The 20,219-nt window shown below is 52.4% G+C and overlaps 2 protein-coding genes across 11 annotated transcripts in view; one reads left to right on the top strand and one right to left on the bottom strand.

Moving 5' to 3' along the window:
• The window catches only part of LOC137442534 (ADAMTS-like protein 2), a 21,661-nt gene extending 19,225 nt beyond the window's left edge, over nt 1-2,436 (top strand). For 7 of the 8 annotated variants that reach the window (XM_068141432.1, XM_068141431.1, XM_068141439.1 and 4 more), the window contains 3 exons: nt 529-705; nt 1,374-1,518; nt 1,639-2,436. In XM_068141432.1, coding sequence (XP_067997533.1) covers nt 529-705; nt 1,374-1,518; nt 1,639-1,757 — 441 coding nt within the window. In that variant the 3' untranslated portion in view covers nt 1,758-2,436. Of the gene's footprint in view, nt 1-528; nt 706-1,373; nt 1,519-1,638 lie in introns of those variants that run through there. The other variant, XM_068141434.1, reaches the window with a different exon arrangement.
• On the bottom strand, nt 2,383-20,219 carry LOC137442535 (protein FAM163A-like). Of its 3 annotated transcripts, none has more exons than XM_068141440.1 (6): nt 20,136-20,219; nt 18,661-18,735; nt 7,168-7,263; nt 6,647-6,669; nt 6,027-6,141; nt 2,383-5,348 (listed from the first exon to the last, which is right to left on the bottom strand). In XM_068141440.1, exons 5-6 carry the CDS (start codon nt 6,117-6,119, stop codon nt 4,950-4,952), a joined length of 492 nt encoding a protein of 163 aa, XP_067997541.1. In that variant the 5' UTR covers nt 6,120-6,141; nt 6,647-6,669; nt 7,168-7,263; nt 18,661-18,735; nt 20,136-20,219; the 3' UTR covers nt 2,383-4,949. The 3 variants fall into 3 exon arrangements, with proteins under 3 accessions (XP_067997541.1, XP_067997542.1, XP_067997543.1); XM_068141441.1 differs by lacking the exon at nt 20,136-20,219 and adding an exon at nt 18,832-18,903; XM_068141442.1 differs by lacking the exon at nt 18,661-18,735.

Genomic DNA, 20,219 nt, shown 5'->3' with positions numbered 1-20,219 from the left:
CAAACTGACAGCTGCCTCTGTGGCTATCAGTCAGAATCAGATCCTGGCTCCTGCTGCTTCCCTTGGGAATGTCCTGAGGGAGTGTCCTCCCAGCTAAGCCCACATAGCTCTGGGCTCAGCAGTGCTTGTCCACACAAATCACCTGCAGTGCACCAACTTGGTTCCCTTGGGCTCACACAAATCTTGTCAGTACTTCAAGATCTAGGTTGCTACACAAATATGCTACATAGTTTTTGAGATCATAGGTACACATAAGACAGAAACAGCTTGGCTACTCCAGGTCCCTCGTGGTAGCTGCTCTCAAGGCCAGCCAAGGTGAACTTGGCATCCCCAGTACTGGCTAAACACAAATTACCAGCTCTTGTCCTTCCTCCCTAAGAAATCTGTTTCCTTTGCTCTTGGGCAGCTCCAACTCCCTTAGACTGGTGCTAGCACAGGCATTAAGTGCCTTGTTTCTGAGCAGGGTGTCACCTTATTTGGAACTCTACAGCATAGTTAGTTACCTGGCTGTTCTGTTCTCCTTCCCAGTGCGACGCCAGCTGTGGGCGCGGAATGAAGACCCGGCTTGTCTTGTGTGCAGGCTTGGAGAATGGTGTGTACAGGGAGTACCCTGAGAAGCGCTGCGAGGCCTCTCAGAAACCTGAGGAAAAAGCTGCCTGTTTCAGAAGGCCGTGTTCAACGTGGTTCACCACTTCCTGGTCTCAGGTAGGGCTTGGGGTGGTGGGGAAGGGGTCCAGGAAGCCTCATAATCCTGCCTGGTAGAGCATGACCTGCACCGAGGCTTTCTAGCAGCCTGTCTGCCAAAGGGTCTGTCAGGTCTGAATGGGACCATGAGTTCTTCTCTTCTGCAGACCAGGCAGCAGGTGGGGGGACTGGCACAGACAAGCTGGAGAAAACCTAAAAGCATGTGAATTATTGCCTCAAGCAAGAGCATGCACCACACTGCAAGCATACAGGATACAGCCATCCCTTCCCCTATGCCAAGAGTCAATGTTCTTTCTGTTCTTCCTTGCTTTCCCTTTTAACTGATCAGTGTTTAGGGAATGGAAGGACAGGGGAAGCTGGTCCTGTCTTGCAGCAGCCATTTTCTCCATCTTCTATCACAGCATGAACACTCAAAGCCAAACCAGCTCTGAGTTGCATTAAAGAGATGAAAGCAACCTCCTCCCTTGCCCTGCCCCAGGCCAAGCTCAGGAAGGTGCTCCTCCTGCAACAAAAAAGGAGCATAAGTTTGAGATCAGTGTGGGTTTTAGCCCAAACCTCCTCAAGAACATTCCAAAGCAGGGAGCAGAAGGCCTCACTGGAAGAAGAAACTTGGGAACTACAGAAAAATTTGCCCTCACAGTCCCTTTCCTCTCTCTTGATCCTGACAGTGCAGCAAGACGTGTGGTGCTGGAGTGCGACTGCGTGAGGTGAAGTGTTACCAGGGGGAAGCACTGGCACAGGGCTGTGACCCCACCTCCAAACCAGAAGCCAGGCAGACGTGCCAGATCCAGCCCTGCCCCACAGAGGCACCAGGTAAGGTCTGGGAGGCCAGGGAGGGAGAGAAGCCCTTGGCAGCTCTTTGCTCTGTCCATCTTTCTGCTAGGAGAGCATATCTCCACTTTAACCCCTTCTGTGGCTGCTTCTGCTCCCCAGAGGAAGACTGTGAAGACAAAGCGACAGCCAACTGCGTGCTGGTGCTGAAGGTGAAGCTGTGCTCTCACTGGTACTACAGGAAGGCTTGCTGCCGGTCATGTCGGCTCAAATCACCCTGAGTGCTGCCAGGCTGGACTTCCCTTCCATGTTCAGGGGCAAGAGGCCCCTCAAGCCAGACTTTACCACTTGAAGCCACCCGGCTTGGCTTGGCTGTGGAGCCAATCCCTGTAGATCAGCCTGCTCAGCAAGGGAGGGTTCCTAGGACTTAGTCATCACTGCTTCCTCTCCGCCAAGAGGATTTTACACAAGACAAACAACCATCAGTTCCTAGAAAGCTACTGAGAAGTGACTTGGGAAAGCCTGATCCTGCTGTCATCTCTGAAGACCTCTAGTTGGAGGTGGTGGGGCCCAGAGGTCAGCATGCAGCAGGGCACAGACCACAGCAGCCATCCCTCTGGTCTGCCCTGCAGAATTTTCTCCTACAAGGGCCATTTCCAAAACACGTTGAAAAATTCTGTGTCACAATAAAGAACTAAACTAAAACTGTCATTTTGGGATGCATGTACCTAGGCTAGAGGCAAGGGAGGAGATGGGACACAAGAGAAGCAAAAGCAGGAGCAGGAAGGGTGGGGAAGGAAAATCCTTGCACTAGCACAACTTCTAAGCGACACCAGATAAATCCCATTTTGTGTTGCCTGCCAAAGAACAGAAACCACTTCTCTTTTGTATTTCAAAGTCCTCATTTATTTCTGACATGGAATTTGGACCCACATAGCTGAGCAACAAAGAGAATAATAACAGGAGGAATCAAGTGGAAAAAATCTGGGATCCCTGCCGTGTCCTGTTCCTCCACCATCCCCAGAACTTTCTAACCTACAGTTGCATTTCCTCTGTTTCCATCCCTTTCAGACTGATACATTTCTCTGTAGGCATGCCAGACCCAGGGTGTTCTCCTGGCCATGAGGATAACCTTCATCTTGGCCATCCAGCTACTCTGGTGCTACCTCACCAGCCTTGGCACCTTGTTAGCAGGCAACAGATCACGCTTAATTTGCATGAGATGAAGATGATGATGCAGTTGCCTTCCTTTCACCAGAAGGATAACCCTTGGAAGCAAAAGCCCCCTGTGTTATTCCCACCCTCTGGAGGTCCTAGCACATGCTGCTGTTGTGGTGGGAAGCCTTGCTGGGTGCCAAGAGGTAGAGTTGGATGCAGGGAGCCACTGTGTGCATAAGCTGGCTCTGCCCTTTGAGGAGACAGCATCATAGGGCTGTCTGGCAGATCAAGCTGGGACATATTCACTTCTCATGGCTCCTAGCAGGACGAGACCTAGCTGAGCTGATGCTTTAGTGGGAAAGGATGAGATTTACTAAGTTATCCATGACTTTTTCCAAGTTTCAGACTAGATTTCCAGGGAGGAGTGTTGGCTGGATGAGAAGCAGTTGGAGCTAGGGACTAGCAGTCAGTGGGATCCCGAGAGCTTTGCTGCTCCTAACTTCCATCTTTCCTCCTGTGTGCCCTTACTGTGAGAGGACATTTAAACCCTGCTATACCTATTTGGACAATGGAAGGAGGCTCTAAAAGAGATGCAGCTAGACCAAGTCTCAGGGTGATGGACACACAATGGCTTTCTGGGTCAGAGACAGCAGAGATGGTGCTCAAAAGGCTGTGTAAAATGTGGGGTTGGGGCAAGGTCTTTTATCCATCAACATATTTGGTATTTGTCTGGTTCAGTTTCTTTGGGTAGTTGGAGCAGAGGTGCCAAGGCATGAGCAGGTCAAAAGTGTAAATTAGCCTTTTGCCCCATAATGTAGACATTCAAGGCTTGTGTGGCATGTGCCTCTATGCTGAGACCTACTTCTTCTTTGCATAAATGGGGAGGTTGAGTCCTGTGAGGCACAGGAGGAGTTCTAAATTGCAGTGGTGTTAAAAAAACTCCAACCAACCAGCTCAGCACTCACATTTCCAAGCAGCCCTACTCTATATTGCAGAGGTATGGAAGCATTTCCTGCCATGGCCTCTAACAGTATCCACACTGCTGTGGGATTGTTGCTACTCAGGTCCCTCCTCCCTGTTGTGAATGGGGAGCGCTCAGCTGTGCAGTCCTGCACCGGTTGCTATGGAGGTGCCTGTGAATGATGGAAACGTCCTTTTAGTAATTTTCCCCTTAATTTCATTTATGGAGGAAGAAGGAACTTTCCCACATTCATTTCTGCAGAAAGGCAGAGTCACTGGCTGTTGTTACCAGCTACAGAACTGGTGAATCCAGGGTCAGGTCTTGCACCTTCTTCCAAAAGAGGGGGAACCTCAACCATCCCTCTCCCATGGGAAGTCATGGGCCCCACAGAAGAGGGGATGTGACCAGGTGGTTTCTGCTGTTGCTACTGAAAGCAAAAGCCATCCTAAGGCGGCCAACCATCCTCTGGCTGTCCAGAGCTGTCAGGGTGGGCTGGGCAGGGCTTTGAATGCTGAAGGTGACCAAAACTGCAGTTATTTAGGAGTGCAGCTCTTCCCATCAGTAAAATCTTCCCATTTTTATGGGTCCAAGTTAAAATCTCTTCTAAGAAAGCTTGTGAAGAGTAGAAGAGGTGGAGGCTTCAGCTGTGGAAGGATTGGTCTGTGCCTGCTTGAGTAGGTGAGTGGCTTTGCAAGCAACTTTGCCCCTCCTGGTGATCTAAATTCATGTCTTGAACTTCTTCAGCATGTGGAAAGACCAAAGCAGGTGGGAGATGGTGTTCTATCTACACTTGAACATAAATGCTAACCACTAGCAGCAAGGAATGCAGTATGAGGGGAGCAGGACGATCCAGATCCTCCTTGCTTTGCTTTCCCATCACCCAAGAGTGCTGCCATTCCCAGCTCAGCAGTGGAATTTGCCAGGGGTGGCAGCTGGTGGCTGGTCACACATCACCCCGTTTGATGGAGGCAGTGGGCATTGCCTTGTGGGGCTTGCATGGAGACACCAAAGGCCTCGCTCTGGGCCTGGGGACTTGGATGAGCCTGGGGTAATTAAATGAAGTTGTACTGTACATAGCCCTCATTAGACAAGTCCCTTCAGGAGAGAGAGTAGAGTAATAATGACACTTATGATGGGTTCGGAGGTGGCCAGGTAACGTCATCCTGCAAGGTCTCTCTCATCTTCTCACCCATGAAGCTTAGCTGTGCCAGGCAGTTCAGCAAGAGGACCATGCTGATCTCAGGCTGGGCTTCTGGAGTCCTCTCTGGAGGAACCCCCTCCTAAAGACAAGTGAAAACCCCATTCCCTCAAGTGGGCACCAGCTGAGGGCACCCTGTGCTAGCGGCAATGGTGACTACACCTCCGTGCTGATAGCCCGTGGGTTGGGGAAGCTCTCGCGGAGGAGGCTGTGGCGGCTCACCGGGTAGCTTTGCAGGGCGGCCATGCTGATGGGTGGCCCCATCTCCTTGCAGCACGTGGGGGTGTAGGTGACCCTCTCACCCCCATTGCGCACCATGTTGGCAGTCCGGATGTAAAAGGGGGAGCCGTAGGGCGAGCAGGTGGGGCAGTAGTTGTGGGCCCCATGCTGGTTGAGCTCGCTATGGGGCGAGGTGGGGCTGCCCTGCCCGTCCGCCATGCGTGAGTTGCAGGCATTGCACATGCCGAGGTGAGAGTGCATGGGAAGGTCAGGCTCTTCCTCTTCCTCCTCCTCCTCCTCTTCCTCATTGGAGTCATCTTTCTTGCAGCAATAGTACTGTGTGAAGAGGAAGGGGTTGTATTAGGGGAAGTGGAGCAGCTGGTGGGCTGATTCAGCTTCAATGCCAGCCCTGCTATATCCCTGCTCCCCTTATTACCCTGCCAGAGAAACTCTTTTGCTGCTCTGCTCCATTGGCTTCAGCAGAAGCTGGAAAAAACCTGGGCCTGAGCATGCTGCAGGAGGAACTCGTCCTCCCCACTCCCAGTGCGTTTTGCAAGGGGAAGGTATTTTACCATGCCAGCTGGAAACTCCTCCAAGTAACTGCTGTGCTTTTCATCACAGGGGCACTGCTGCATGGCACAGACTTCACATTAACTTTTAAAGAGCAGGAGGTTGTAGCTAGCTGTCGTTGAAAGCCTTCTCATTTAATTTATAGGAGGGGGCGGTGGTAAAAAGACTGCCTAAAAATCTCCGTCTGGTATTGCAAACCCATCCAAGCCTACACCTAAACTATCAAGTGCCGCAGAGCTTCAAAAGCCTTAGGGGAGTCCTCCTGTGCTGGAAAGAGGAAAGGACAAAACTCTGCAGCCTCTGGGAGAAAAGGTGGTTTCAGCTCTCTGTCCATCACGGGCAAGAAACCACCCTTTGAGGCTTCTTTTGTGGCAGCAGTTCAGCCCAAAGAACAGTGAGGCTGCTGGGGTTCATGGCAAGATGGGGTACGGCCACAACTCTTACCTGTAGTCTACAGTAGCAGAGCACAGCAATGATGCACAGTAGGATCACCGTCGCTAGGATTCCCCCGGTGATAACAACAGTTCCCGCTGTCATCCGACCGATTCTCCATCAAACTCTGCAAGGCAGGCCCACAGGGACACACATCACCCTGGGACGTGAACCTCACCTACCATGGCTTCAGCATTGCATCACAGACGTGATGCCCATTAGGCATCCCAAAATACAGTATCCCTGTTCCTCTGGCCCCAGCCAGTATCAATCTCCCCGTACTGAAAGGACAACCAAGATTCAGAATCATGTCCCCTCATGGCCATCCCTGTCCCTGGCTTGGGAAACATTCCATGACCTACCCACAGTGCCTTCCCTCTTTGCTGAGCCAAAAGGGCTTATTTCCACTCTCCTGGCAGAAAGTACAGCTTCTGCTTTGAAACACAGAAGCAAACTTGGGTTTCCATCAGGAAAAGCCACAGAAGAGCTTTTGAACTCCGTAACTCTGGCAGTCTGAGCCCAAAAAACACACTCTGGGTGCCTGCTGGGCACCAACAGGCCTAACATGGACTTGGCATGAGCCAGGTAGCCCCGCCCCCATCCCTGTGCCACAGGACCAGAGGGCTACTTACGTTCAGTGACGGAGGCGTTGGACCTGGAAGGGGCAGAGAGAGAAGTTAGCTGTGGCCTGCTGGCACTCCTGCGCGATTCCCTGCTTCCCAAGAATGTGCTTTGATTTGGGACCTGGGGAAGCACTGCTTCATATCCTGCATCCCACAGGGATGGGGCTTAGCATCTGCCTGCACCCTCAGGAGCCTCCATGGTACAAGAAGCATTTTAGGTCCTGCAGGTAATGTGATGATGACGCTGGTGACGATGATGGCTTTAATCTGAAGTGGGGAAAGGAAGCCTCTCCCAAGCTTGGAGAAATAATCGGCAGGACATGGCTGTGCTATCAGCAGCTCATGAATCACGAAGGCCTGGCTTAGTCAGCACTTGGCCTTTTCCTCTTTAAAATTAATTATGGAGGAGGCAGATGCATCATCATGCAAGTGGACAACATTTTATGAGCTACTGGGAAAAAGGGTCTGCTCTCCCACCCTTCCAGAGCAGGCAAACCTCAATGTCCCACCACCATCCCATAGGCACCTACCCAGAAAAGGAGAAGCAGGGTATTGTGGTCACGCTGGGCCTGGGGTGGCCTGCTGGGACAGGCAGCGCTGCATGGCCATGAGACACACTGGTGGCCCTGGGAGGGAGGGCAAAGAAAAAAACCACCACCATCAGCTCATCCCTCCGGTCCAAGGCAGCTGTCCAGTGTCCTCATCCCCACTGGTGCCATCTCTGTTTCCACTGCACGACTGAATAAATGGCTTTTTTGGGGGCGAAGGCTGGCAGGAAAGGTGGGTGCTGCAGAGGTGAGTAAACCCAAACATCCAGGAAAGGACAATCCCATACCAAAAACCTGCAATTTCTGCAAAAGCAAGAGACTTGCACCCAAAAAGTGGGTGTACCCATCTCCCCCACCCTGCGAGGATGCCTGGCACAACCGCATTTCATTACTGGCCCCTGCATCCCTTTGTGCCTGGTCCAGAGCAAAGTTAATTGATAGGACCCAAGTGCCAGCTGGTTGCAGCCAAGGAGATCTAATTACCCACTCGCCACGTGGCCTTAATTGACGCAAGGAGGTGGCAGCTTCCAGACAAGACCTGCCCAGCTCCACTCCAGCCCCCTACTGCTGCATGTGCACCATGGGGAACCTTCCCTGCCCCCAGAACTCACCCCCCACCTCTTCACTCAGCTGTGGTGATTTGCAGGATCTAGCCCACCACAAATTGATTTTCAGCTCTTGGAAAGTTCCCATACGGAGCCAAGAGGCAGGCATGCATTGAATTTCCTCCTCGAGTCGCTCTCACACACGAAACAAAGGGAACAAAAAAGCCCCAAGAAATCAATAGGTCCATAACCCAACTAATATCTCCATCCATCAGGGAATCCAATGCAGAGCTATTAATAGACCCCGACACGCTCTGCTCCTCTGCCCTGTTACCAAACTGCACCTTGAAACACAGAAACACAACACAAATGCTGCTGGTGGGGGGTCACTGGGAAGCCTTTGATGGAGTTTTCACCTCCCCAGGTGTCATCCCCAACAGGGAAAAGCTGACGGTGGGCGGCTGAAAAAAGCAAACATTGACCTTTGATGACCCCCAGGAGGGACGCGGTGCGAGCTGGGTGGTGATGGATGATGCAGGCAGCCATCCGCATCCAGAAAACTTCATTTCATGGGAGCTGTGATTTGATTTGCAGCTCAGAGAGCTGCATCAAATTAGCCCAAGGTTTGGAGCAAGCAGGCAGCTTCAGACAACGACCCTGGGTAGGAAGGGACCAGCCTCTTGGTCACCTCCTAGTCCAAACAGCATTGCCTCAAGGACAGCTGGGCTTCCACATGTCCCACTTCCAGCATTCCCGTTTCCAAGGCTGCTGAGGTCAGTGTTTCAGGAGCCAGGCTCCTGGTTATTAAAATACTGAATGTAAAAAAAACCAAACCCAACACACCAAAAAACAAATCAGAAAACTGCCTTTCCTCATCCCTTCAGAGGTGAGGCTTGCAGAGAAGCAGCGGCTTCCTCCCTTACTCCTCCTCAGATCTTGCTCACCTGCAGTTAATTTTCTATCCAAGTTTGTGCTTATAAACCAGCCTTCTCTAACCCACAGCTCTCTTCTGCAGCCACCTCCCATGGAAGGAGCAAGAGTCCCAGTCTCAGTAATAATGGAGATCTTGGGAATTATAAGCTAACTATGCCTAGAAAGGGGCAGGATGAGTACAACAGCTTTTGCCAGCCCTTGCAAAAACCACACAACAGTCCCAGCAGCCACTTCCCTGCTACTGGGGATCAGCCCATTGCTATTTTCCACCCACTCCCCACAGAGACATCCCAAACTGCTGGGAAATGAACCTTTGGGGCTCAGCTTCCTGCAGGCTCAGGCACTTCACAGCCCTATGACCCCATCCCAACAAAGGGCCATAATTTTCGAGGGGGGGGAAGTGCCCTGAGGAGAGCACTGTGATGGAATGCAGAGGCATTACAGGGGGCATTTGCCCACCTTGCAAAGCCAGAAGCACAGCCTCATTTCTGTTTCCTGTTTAAAAAGGGAGTCGAGAGTTGTTTAAATATTTAAATATCCCAAGCTGGGCAGAGGCCTTGGTGCTTACCCTGGGTGGCTCAGGAGAGAGGTCTACAAACCAAGGGCAGGCTTGGGGATGCATCATCACACAAATCATCACTGAATAACATCCAGATTTCTATGAGCATGTCTGTGTTACCCTCCCTGCCTCTTACTAGCTTTCTGGAAGAGATTGGAGGCACCAGGCAATGGTGTCACATTGTCCCTGATGGGGACAGAAGCTGGTGGAGGGAGGGTCCCCAGCCGGATCGAACCACTCCAGGCAGGCGTGCAAAACCGCTTGCTGCAGAGATACATTTTCTTTAATTGATGTTGCCTTGCAGCACAAAGTTACAGCCTGAAAAGTGACTCTGGGAACCAGCAGCATCGCAGGCTGCTATATTTATTCTCCTTCAATGACGTCCATCACAGATTTGCACGGTGTGCAAGTCGATGGGAGGTTTTTGCCAGCTGCCAGCACTCTCAGCTCCAGCTGAGAAACTCCTGTCCTTCCTCACCCAGCACGTCCCACCAGCCCTCAGCTCAGCCCCTGTCCAGCGAGGGTCACACACTAACACAAGAGCTCAGGAGAAGATTTTGGGCCTGAGGAGAGCACAACTACTTGCCATGAGCATCCTGCCCCAGCCCAAGCTCTGCTCTCCTGGTTTTGTGCTGCAGCTCACAGGCTAATTCAATGAAATGTCTGCCTGGTAAATTAGCCTGGCCACTGTCTTACCAGAATCATCTCCCAGGGCTTAATTGGCAAAGAACAGCATCAGGGGCTGCCTTTTCAAAACAGATTACGGCAGCAACAACATGGCAGCTCCTGGGTGGCTGTGGCCTGCCCCACACAGGCTCAGCCCAATGGGATTCATCTGTGGTTGCACACCTGAGCGAGGTGGGGAATACGCAAGCAAGAGTGAACTTCCCAGCCATGGGGCAGGATGGGTGCACAGGGAGAGATGAGACCCTGCAAGCTCATTGCACATTGGATGTTCAGTGCTGCAAAGTGCAAGCAGGTGAGTCAAGGCGTGAGGGAGCAGAAGCAAAGAGACCTTAGACGTCAGGAGGGAGTTATTCACAATGAGGGTAGTGAAACACTGAAACAGGGTGCCCAGAGAGGGGGTGGAGGCCCCATCCCTGGAGACATTCAAGGTTAAACTTGATGGGGCCCTGAACGACCTGATCTAGTTAAAGATGTCCCTGTCCACTGCAGGGGGGTTTGGAGAAGACAATTTTTGAGTGTCCCTCCAAACCTGATGCATTCTATGATTCTGTGAAAATTACCTGAGCCCAAATGAAAGGTCATCCAAAAAATGATGGCAACATGGGATGCAAGAGGATGCACCCAGCCACTAGCAGTACCCCTCCGGCCCCAGCACTTACCTTTGGGCTTCTTGCCCAGGTCCCACACCACTGGGTTAACTTGAAGCCTTTAAACTTTTAATTAATGAATCTGTGGGGGGGTCACCAAAGAGCTGAATCTGCTGCCAGCCCTCATGTTTGGAGAAGTCATAGACAGCTGCTTTGATTTACCCTTGCACGTAAGCATATCTAAACCCCATCATTTTTGGAGGGCCAGGATGGGGCCAGCCTCTTCTCACTTTTGATATGCTGCTAGTAATTGAAGAAAAAGCATTTTCAAGGCATAAAAATTGCCCATGGCACTGGGTGACTGGAGCAGCCCAGCTCCCTCCTGCAGCAATAACAGCACAGGGAGTGGTGCTGGATTCTGTGACTGGTTCTGCCCCAGTTCTGTTTGAGTTAGAATCGTAGAACCTTTGAGGTTGGAAGAGACCTCTGAGATCATCAAGGTCAACTACTTGCCTAGAGCTCACAATCCCACCTACTGAAGCTAAGCTACTACCATTAAACCTCATCTCCCAGCACCACATCCAAGCACCTTTTAAATACCTCCAGGGGTGGTGACTCCAGCAGAAAGACTATTTTATGGAACCCATTTCCTACCCGAGGCTTCTTCATGCTGTGACTCTTTGGTGCCTTGAACTGCATGGGGTTTGGCCCAGCAGTTTTGCAAAGAAAACTGAAGCCAATAGTTGCCTTCCTTATTCCCAGCCACTGCAAGGACAGCCAGGTCACAGAGGTGATGCTGTCACCCAGCTGAGGCTCCAGAGATTTGCAGTCAGTCATCAGAACTGAAAACCCCATGCCCTGCTGCAAGCCTGCCCTTGGGTTTCCTCCACCACCCGCACCAGCTCCCCACTGCCTCCTCCCAGCTCCGCTCCAGCTGAGTGAAGGGAAAGGAGAAATAACCAGCAGGGTGTTGAAACCAGCTCATTTCTTGCAAAGACTTTGTGGACAAGGCAAGATGTTAACTGCAATTAACATAAATCAAATCACTTCAAGGGTGGAAGCCACCAGCCGGACCCCAGCTCCTGGGTGGGCACAGACGGCTGCTCTCCTGCTGTTAACACCGTGTTCCCAACCCATCAGGCCCTGGAGATCCTCTCTCCTCGTCATAAAACTCTTCTGGAAAAACATCTTCTTGCCAACTCAGGTTTGCTCCTTCCCATGCTAGGACTTATCCTGACATGCAGGAGCCCAGAAGACCTTCCCCACTGGCAGCAATCCCCTTTACAAGCGCACAGGACTGAACCCCCCTCCAAGCTCCAGCCACAGAGTACAAAACCCTGGCACATCATGAAATCAGCTAACACATTGGTATCCCTGTCCCAGGGAGACATCCCAGCACTTCACACACTTCTGGAGGAAGGGCAGCTTTGCAGCCTGTGACATCTCAGGCACGGATTACACCATTATCTCATTATTTGGGCATCTCATCTGCTCTTTATCCCCTTAAGTGACTATTCAGATCCTGTCTCTCCTGCCTGTGTGGATTAACTGGAGCCACGTGTAGGGTCATGGAAAGGACCATCACCCTGTGCTGTGTCCTCCAAGCACACACATCAACATGATACTGCAAAGCCCATGGCACGGCCAGGACTACATTGGGTTCCAGGCAACTTCCTATATAAACACACCCCTTTGCAGCACCTTCCCATCACAGGACAGATTAAAACCCAGGGCAGGAAAGTGAGACCTCCCTTTTTGTCCCTTCACCTATCTTCTACCTGATGTATTTGCTTGGCCAGTTCAGGACCGGCCCAGCAGCCCCAGAAAGCAGTGATGTGCAGCCCCAGTCACAGGGATAGCATCAGGCATGGGCAGCCCATGTCCCTGGCCCTGCCCCTACATGGCTTATCTGCTGCTGCACCCAGAGTGCATCCCAGAGCTGCTCCTTGCCAAAAGCTGTGGCAAAGCCCAAGCACACATGGTCCCAAAATAACCAGGGATAAAACTAGTGGTTTCAAGCCAAGTCACACAGAGAAGGAAGGGCTTTTGAGATTATCCTGCATGTCAGATTCCTGTGGGCTGTACAGAGCCAACGAGGACCTGGCCAGCATCCCTGCCACAGACACTGTCCCTTCCAGCACCAGCACCCTCCATGATGGACAGCTGCTGTAGCAGCATCTACTCAGGGAGCAGAGCAAGACTGTGAAGCACTGGGATGCTGAACATGTTCCAGGTGAGACTAAGCCTGGCCAAAACGCTGGATCACATCACCACACTGGCGTGCTGAAGGCTTGGCACTGTGCCCAGGGCCACTGCCAGCAGAGAGCTGGAACCCAGGCTGGATCCTGTCATATCATGGGGGATCCCTGGAGGACATGCTCCCAGAGGGAACTTGGGTCTGATTTGCACCCTGTGTTGCTCCTAAATCCCCCTGCCACAGCAGCGCCTATGCACAGCACACAGATGGATCCTCGTGATCCAGGATGGAGACAGAGAGGTTGTTTGCTTCCACCTCAGTATCACCTGTGCTGTTCATGCAATCTCCTTCCACCTGTGCAGACATCCCACAACTGATTTAACTGTCTGATAAAGCACTAGCCCAGGAAAAGGCAAAGCAAAGCAAACTGGGGCAGCAGAGACCTCTCTCAAAGCTCCCAGCCTCCAGCCATCACACATCAAAGACTCAGGGCAGCAGAAGGTCCAGGTGATGGATCCTCCTGATCTGGCAGCCTGGAGACCCTCCTTGGTAGCATGATGGAGCCAGCCTCCTTTTGAGGACACTCTGCTGTTCATTCCCAGCCCCAGGAAGGTATTCCCCCATCACCCTCATTGGTCCAAGATGACACCTTCACCTCTTCAGAACCCATTTCTGTTAACACCAGCAGGCTTTTCCCATCAGGAAATGGAGTTGAAGACCTTGACTGGATCCTTCTGTCCCTCAGGGGCTGCAAAGACACCCTGTGGAGATACAGTCTTCTCAGTTTGATTTTCTTGCTGTTCCACCACAGGAAGGTGCCTGCTCTGCTCTCCTGTGGGATAATCCCACGGGGGAACACAGGGAGACTCAAATGCATCTTCACCCCAGGTGCAAATTGGAAGTCCCTGCAGAGGCACCGTGTGACACAGTCTGGAGCATCCCCACCAAGATTCGACTGAGCACAGTTCTGAGTTTCCAACTAAAGTTTTTTTCATTAATCCTGTTTCTCACTAGCTTTTTTTTTTTTTTAAACAAGCCCCAGGACATCTTCTCCTCCAGGGCACCACTTGGTTATCTCCTTTCTTGCCCTAGACATCGGTGCCCTCTTACCGTCTCCACCTCATTTCCATCATTCCCACAAAAATCCTTGTTTCCTAACTCCCACTCAGATCTTATTGGCCATTGGAATGGGCTGCCCAGGGAGGTGGTGGAGTCACCATCGCTGGAGGTGTTTAGGAAGAGACAGGATGGGGTGCTTGGTGCCATGGTTTAGTTGATTAGATAGTGTTGGATGATAGGTTGGACTTGATGATCTCAAAGGTCTTTTCCAACCTATTCTACTCTACTATTCTATTCCATTCCCTTGCTGCCCTGTCCCTGTTCCTCCCAGCCTGACGTATGAACCACAGCTTGTGCAAAGCCTTTCCATGTGGCAGAGAGCTCTGCTCCCGAAAGCAAAGCCCAGGGGGAAAGCTCCGGCCAAGGCTGGAGCCTTTGTAATCCCATCAGCTTCAGCCCCCAGCGCGGCGCGGCACGCTCAGGCAGTGCTGCCCAAGTCGCGCCGGGGCAGAGCTGTCGTTCCTCCACGTCACCCAATTTATCTGTTTTGCTAAAATAAACTACAAAACAAATTCTCCTGCTCGAGCCTGGTTTTAACTCCTGCCCTCTCACAGCCTGGCTAGTGCTACAGGGCCAGTGGCTGAAACAGCAACTGTGTCCTTGGGAGATGCTGCTCCCTGGGGACATGCAGGGGACATCCCTCTGTATCCTGCCAGTATCTGCCCTCCTGCTTGCCTGCAAGCATGCCAGCCAGCCACCATGGAAGGATTAAACTAACAAAGACATCATTAGGCATAACTGGACCTTTTACCAGTTGGGTGACATGAAGGAAGATGAACCTTGCATCTGCCCAAGCGGGGAGGGGCCAGCAGCATCCCTCTTGGCTTGCAAGCTCTCTTTAAATCTCATTTACAGCCAGGAAAACCATGTGGATGTCTGTTAGTGATGCACTACACTTTCCCTTTCATATTTTGGCACTTGCTTGATGTTCATCTTCCTCCAGCATCAGGGCCAGCTTAGATCTCCCCCAGCTGCCTGCCACATCCAGACCTGAGTTAAAGAGGGACATGGCCACCAGCCATGAGCATCATTATTAAACCAGGAGCTGAAAATGCAGGCCCACAACATCTCTGCCCACTCCTAGCCAGGTAGGTGTCCTTCAGCATCAGGGAGCAGATAACCCTCCAAAAACCCCACAGAATCACAGAATTGTGGGGGTTGGAAGGGACCTCTGGAGATTGTCTAGTCCAATCCTCCAGTTAAAGCAGGTTCACCTAGGTCATGCCATGCAGGAATGCATCTAGGGTTTAGAAAGTCTCCAGTGAAGAATACTCCACCACCTCCCTGGGCAGGCTGTTAGGGTGCTGTCACCCTCAAGGTAAAACCTAACCCTAGGACAGGTTATAACTTAACCTCACTCCTGCAGCACCTGCAAACCTGAACAAGATCATAGGAAAAGTTCTTTTTTTCCATGGAAAAGGGAGATGGAAGGTGCAGTGGTCCAGCCCTGGAGAGGAGGGTGAGGGGAAGCACAGCCTCTTCCTCCACATGACGCAAGACCTGCTGCTCCCTCTGACTGTCAGCATCCCCCCTCCCAGGCATGTTTGCTTGGAGTAGAAACAGAGATTTATTTTAATGACTCATTAAAGCCTAATTGCATTCAGGCAGCAGTAGAGGGAGAGAAGCCTCCCACGTGTGGCAGTACTACAGTCAGGAGGGCTCTTAGAGCCTCCACGAAAGCACAAGGCAGACAGACTGTCTCTTTTTGGTGGGGCCAGACAGCGGGGCCAGGTGCTCACTCTGAAGCAGTATGGCTTCATTGTCAGGATACACAAAAACACACAGAAAAGGCTCTGCTCTTCTCTTCATTTGCCTCTGTCTGCCCAATGTGGTGGCTGCTACTAGCTGCTCATCTCTGAGCTCCAGGGAGATGTGTCCTGCCCTGGAGCTTGGCTACCCATCTCCAGCTGGCAGCTAGTTCAGGGGTGGCTACATCCTATCCTTAAGCACAGGTGTTTTCAACTCCCCTGTGCTTTTAAGGACCCCATAGCAAGAACTAGGGAGCTCAGCAGGGTGGGACTTGTGCCACCACAGGTTGCCTTGACAGGGAGCTGAACGGGGCTTAGGGGTTCCCTCCCATCTCAGGGGTACCCTGGGTGGGTGAGAACAAAGAGACCATGCTGAAAAAACTGCCAGCTTGGAGGGGAAACAGCCTAAAACCTCACTATCTGCAGCTCAGGTACCCCCTTGCTGCTGACAACACTCATGAGGAGCCTCCTATTCTTTCCTGAGTGTCTCAGTTGCCTCTGCCTATGTACTTCATGCTTTGCCGTGGGATGCAGACCCAGTGACACCCATGGGGATGGGAGCTTAGAGCCATCCTGACCCCCTGGGATCCCCATCATCGGGACAAACACTGGGAAACCCGTCCCTCTTTGCTCACCATCATGAGCAGAGCAGATCAGTTATTGACCTGCTGCTTTCTCCACCCTGGAACCTGCCTGAGGCAGGCATGGGAAAGCCATGGGTCTGCTTTCCTGCTCCATGATTGGGATGCTCACAGTACCTGCAACGATCCCAACCCTGTGCCATGGGAGGACAACCTGCCTGGGGACAGTCATCCCATGGGAAAGGCACAAGTCCCCAGCTGCAGCTCTGTTCTCCCTGCCAACAACCATTTCTCCTTCTGGGACAGCCCCAGGGCTGCACAGCCCCAGGGCAAGTCAGAGTCATGCAATGCTCTGGGCTGACACATGGGCACAGCACACAACCACACTGTTTGGGGTAAATCCAAATGGAGTCACTCCAGGATCAGATCCAGAAGTGACTTTTCCATAAAGCCATGGGAAAGTCTCCCCCATGGTTGCTTTATGGTACCACTCACACTCCTTTTACCCATCAAATCCCAGCCAGGGCAAGGAGTCGCAATGCAGCTGGCCATGGATGGGGCAGCTCTGCAGAGGCAAACTCCTTCCTGGATTTCAGAGCAGCTATTTTTTTTGCCAGTTGATTTATCACACGGTGGGGATACAGACTCATCCATCACCTGAAGTGCTCCACCTTGCCCAGCCCACACTGCCTAGTCAGGCAGGATCAGGGCCAGCTGGGGTGGTAATGCACGTACCATTACATGCACCCAGTGTGAAGGAAAGCCTGCCACGAAGTCTCTTAATGTCTCCTGCAAATGAAGTGTGAAACGTGCTTTCAAGAAAACAAGAGTAACAGAGCCTCCATAAATATTTCATCCTGGTGGGAAAGTGGTGACATGGAAGGTCAGGCAGGCTGAGATGCTGGGAGGGATCGGGGTTGGTGGGGATGGGGGCTGGAGGAAGAAGGAGGAGGCAGCCAGAGGAGGGAACAACAGGAACACCACAGCCTGACCTTATTTCTGTTTGCTGCTTGCCCTGGGGGCTGCTGGGTTTGAAGCACAACCACAAAGCTGACCCCAGAAAGAGAAGCAGTCCTTGTTTTCCTGTTCATGCCCATGGCTAAGGTTGGTGATCCTGCTCCAGCTGGGAGTCAAGCTCCTCTGACCATGCTTCCCAGCAAATAAGCATCTGCCTGGGTCTTCTCTCAGTCCATGCACCCAAAGTGCTCCCCCACAAAATGGATGGAGGATGTTTGGTGCTTCTCCAGATGGGAAGGTTTGCCAAGTGGAAAATCCTGACTCTGTGCAGGGTCTTTTGGGCTGGAGCACAGCAGGACCAAGCTGCCTTGCCTAAGCAGGGCTCCAGAGCTGGCTGTCCTCAGGCCTGTGGTCAGGCTAAAATCCAGCACTTTGGAAAGAGACAGGAGAGGATCTCACATCCCAGTGGAGATGGCACTGGAATGGTATCATACTCACTGATTTTAGTATCAGGAATAGTAGCCTACTGTCACTGCTCCCTCTTGGCTTTTCAACAGGTGAAAAAGCCCTTCCTAGGAAAAGCCTTTTCTCCCCTTCCCTAGCAAAGCCCAGGTTAGAGACTATCAGATTCCACAGGGTGATGTCAAATGGCAACCAGCAGCCCAGTACACTCAGTACCCCAAAACAGCAACATGGATGAGTTAGGGGTAAAACAGGGTGAGGGAAAAAACAATCCCCTGTAGTACAAACCTCTGTTGGGGTGGAATATTCCACCACACCTCAGATAGCCTCTCTGCTAGAGAGACAATCGATAGCATGCAAACAAAATCCAGCTGAAAACACTAAATGTTTCCAAATGCCCTTTGGAGGGAATAAAATCCTTAGGAGAAAACAAAAGCCAGGCGAAGAACTCAGGCACAGGTCTCCTTTAATTACCGCAGCCCGGTGAGAGATAAAACAGAGAGCCTTCAGAATAAACAAAAGGATTTGATTTCCTCCACTTCAGCAAAGGCAGCCACCATTTCCGCGGGGAGGTTTGGTAGCCAGGTTGGGGATTCTGTCGGGCTGTCATGTCCTTGCTGAATAGCAAGGCTTGGGACTCCCACTGAGCAAGCAAGAAGCTTGACCCCTGAGCTTGGGACTTTCACAACTTCACCTCTCTGTGAAGAAGTTTGGTTTAGAGACGGGCAAACACAATCCTACAAACCCAAGAGTCAATGGTGACTTTAAAAAGGCAAAGCTAGACCATGTTACCCCTGAGGAAATAAGTCAGGACCTTACAGTGAACCAGAACCCTGCAGCTTCACCTACAGGAGACTGCGGTGCAGGGGCTCAGTGCAGAACCCGGGATGCTGGAAGCAGGGTGCGGGATGCTCAGCGCATCCCACCCGCATATAATACCTGTCCTGCCTGCAGTCTCCCTTCCCCACCCAACCACCCCTTCCCACTGCAGCCCCAAATTCAAGCAAGAGTCTTTCCTTTATGCCAACCCCTCTGCAAAGCTCTGGTGCCCGCGGAAGTGAGGGTGAGGTGAAGAGGGCAGCGGGATGCCCGAGCCGTACCTGTGTGCCCGGGATGGGCAGCAGCGGGCAGCCGTGAGGGCAGCAGCGGAGCCGGGGCCGGCAGCACCGCGGCGGCTGGCGGGGGAGGAGGACCAGAGGAGAAGGAGGGTCACAATAATAATAATAACAGCGATAATAATAATAATAAATAATGGGAAGAAGAATAGTCACCGGAGCGGAGGAGCGGCAGTACCGAGGCGGGTCCGGCCGGCGGGGGTGGAGGCGGGCGGGGAGGAGTTTGCCCAGGCGCCGGAGCTGCCACCCCCGAGCGCCGCCCCTGCTGCCCTTGGACCCGCACCGCCCCTTAGCCCCCAGCCTCGCTCCCGCTGCCCCGAGCCCTGTACTGCTCCCAGCCTCGCACCCCTTCTACTGCTCCCACAGCCCCCAGAATATGGGCTTGCCCCCTCTGAAACTCCTCTGCAGGGGAGGTAGACTGGGGCGTTGGACCACGGTCCTCTCAGCCCCTAGGCACCTGCCCCACGGTGAGGAAAATAGGGGTGCACCCACTCAGCTTCCCCTCCCAGCCTAAACCCCAGTGGAGGAACACATGCTGACAGAATGCCCTGAGTACACCTGAGAACTCCCAGGTACCTTCAGGGCACCCCAAAGCCAAGGCCTACAGCACCCCAAGTGCTATTAAACCTGCAGCATGCCCAAGCTTGGGTTCTGCAGGAGCCCAAACTCACCCATGCAGTCAGTGCCTCGAGCACCCCCAGCACGTCAGCATCCCCACTGGTGTTGCCACCACTGCCTCGGCTCCATGCCGAGAGTCTGGAGGCTCCAGCTCCAACTAGATCTATCCCACCATGCCCCAGGTCATCACACCCTTCTGGCTGCCAGTACAGGCAAGGATCTGGCACTGCAAGGGGGATGAGCTAGGACTGGGGTGAAGGATGCCAAACCTACCCACTATTTTTCAAGCAAGACTTCACCATGACTCTGTAAACCAAAGCCAACCATTGGCTTCCCAGCACAAGGCTGGCTGCCTGCTGGAAACTCAGCCCATCGCCACCTGGCCCTGACCACATCCAGCCAGTGGGGAGGCACAAACATGCGCAAGGAAAGGTGCTGCCCCGGCAAAGTATCACCAGCTGCTGGGAAGCTTTGAAGCTGCAAACCCAAGGGTTTAAGCTGGGTAAAGTGCAGCTTGCAGCTGGCATTGCCTTTGGAAACAGAGAGCTGCTCGCCTCTGTGAGCTGTGATAATCGAATCTCCTGCCTTGTACTGGAGCTGGCTGCTGCAAGCAGGAGGATTGCTGTGCAAGGAGAACATGTGTTTGCCTGGTTCTCTCTGATTTTGGTCTCTAAGGGGCAGGAGAGACACCGAGAGGCAGAGCAGCATGGTGCAATTAATACAAGACTTCCACAGTTGAAGCCTCTTCTGCCTCAGCTTCCCCATTTCTAAGTAGGGGACAGCAGCAATGTTTTTCCTCCCTGCAGAACAAGCTCTAAAGCTGGAGAAAGAGCATCACTCACCTTCTCCTCCGTCACCCTCACTGTCAGTCAGGGCATCCTGTTAGACACAGATCACTCTCCCCGTTATCCCAGCTGCTTGGTGCT

The sequence above is a fragment of the Melanerpes formicivorus genome, unplaced genomic scaffold (genome assembly GCF_026170545.1).
Source record: "Melanerpes formicivorus ecotype bairdi unplaced genomic scaffold, bMelFor1.0.p_v2 SCAF_7, whole genome shotgun sequence".
In the NCBI taxonomy this organism is placed as follows: domain Eukaryota; kingdom Metazoa; phylum Chordata; class Aves; order Piciformes; family Picidae; genus Melanerpes; species Melanerpes formicivorus.
Note: the sequence above shows the minus strand (reverse complement) of the source record. Positions and strands in the feature narration are given on the sequence as shown.

What these genes read in the sequence shown, in the direction of transcription:
- LOC137442535 (XM_068141440.1), bottom strand. Translation starts at nt 6,119, where the DNA reads ATGACAGCGGGAACTGTTGTTATCACCGGGGGAATCCTAGCGACGGTG. An exon ending in TCTGCTACTGTAGACTACAG is followed by an intron (nt 5,349 to 6,026) that starts GTAAGAGTTGTG and finishes CTCTTCACACAG; the next exon opens with TACTATTGCTGCAAGAAAGA.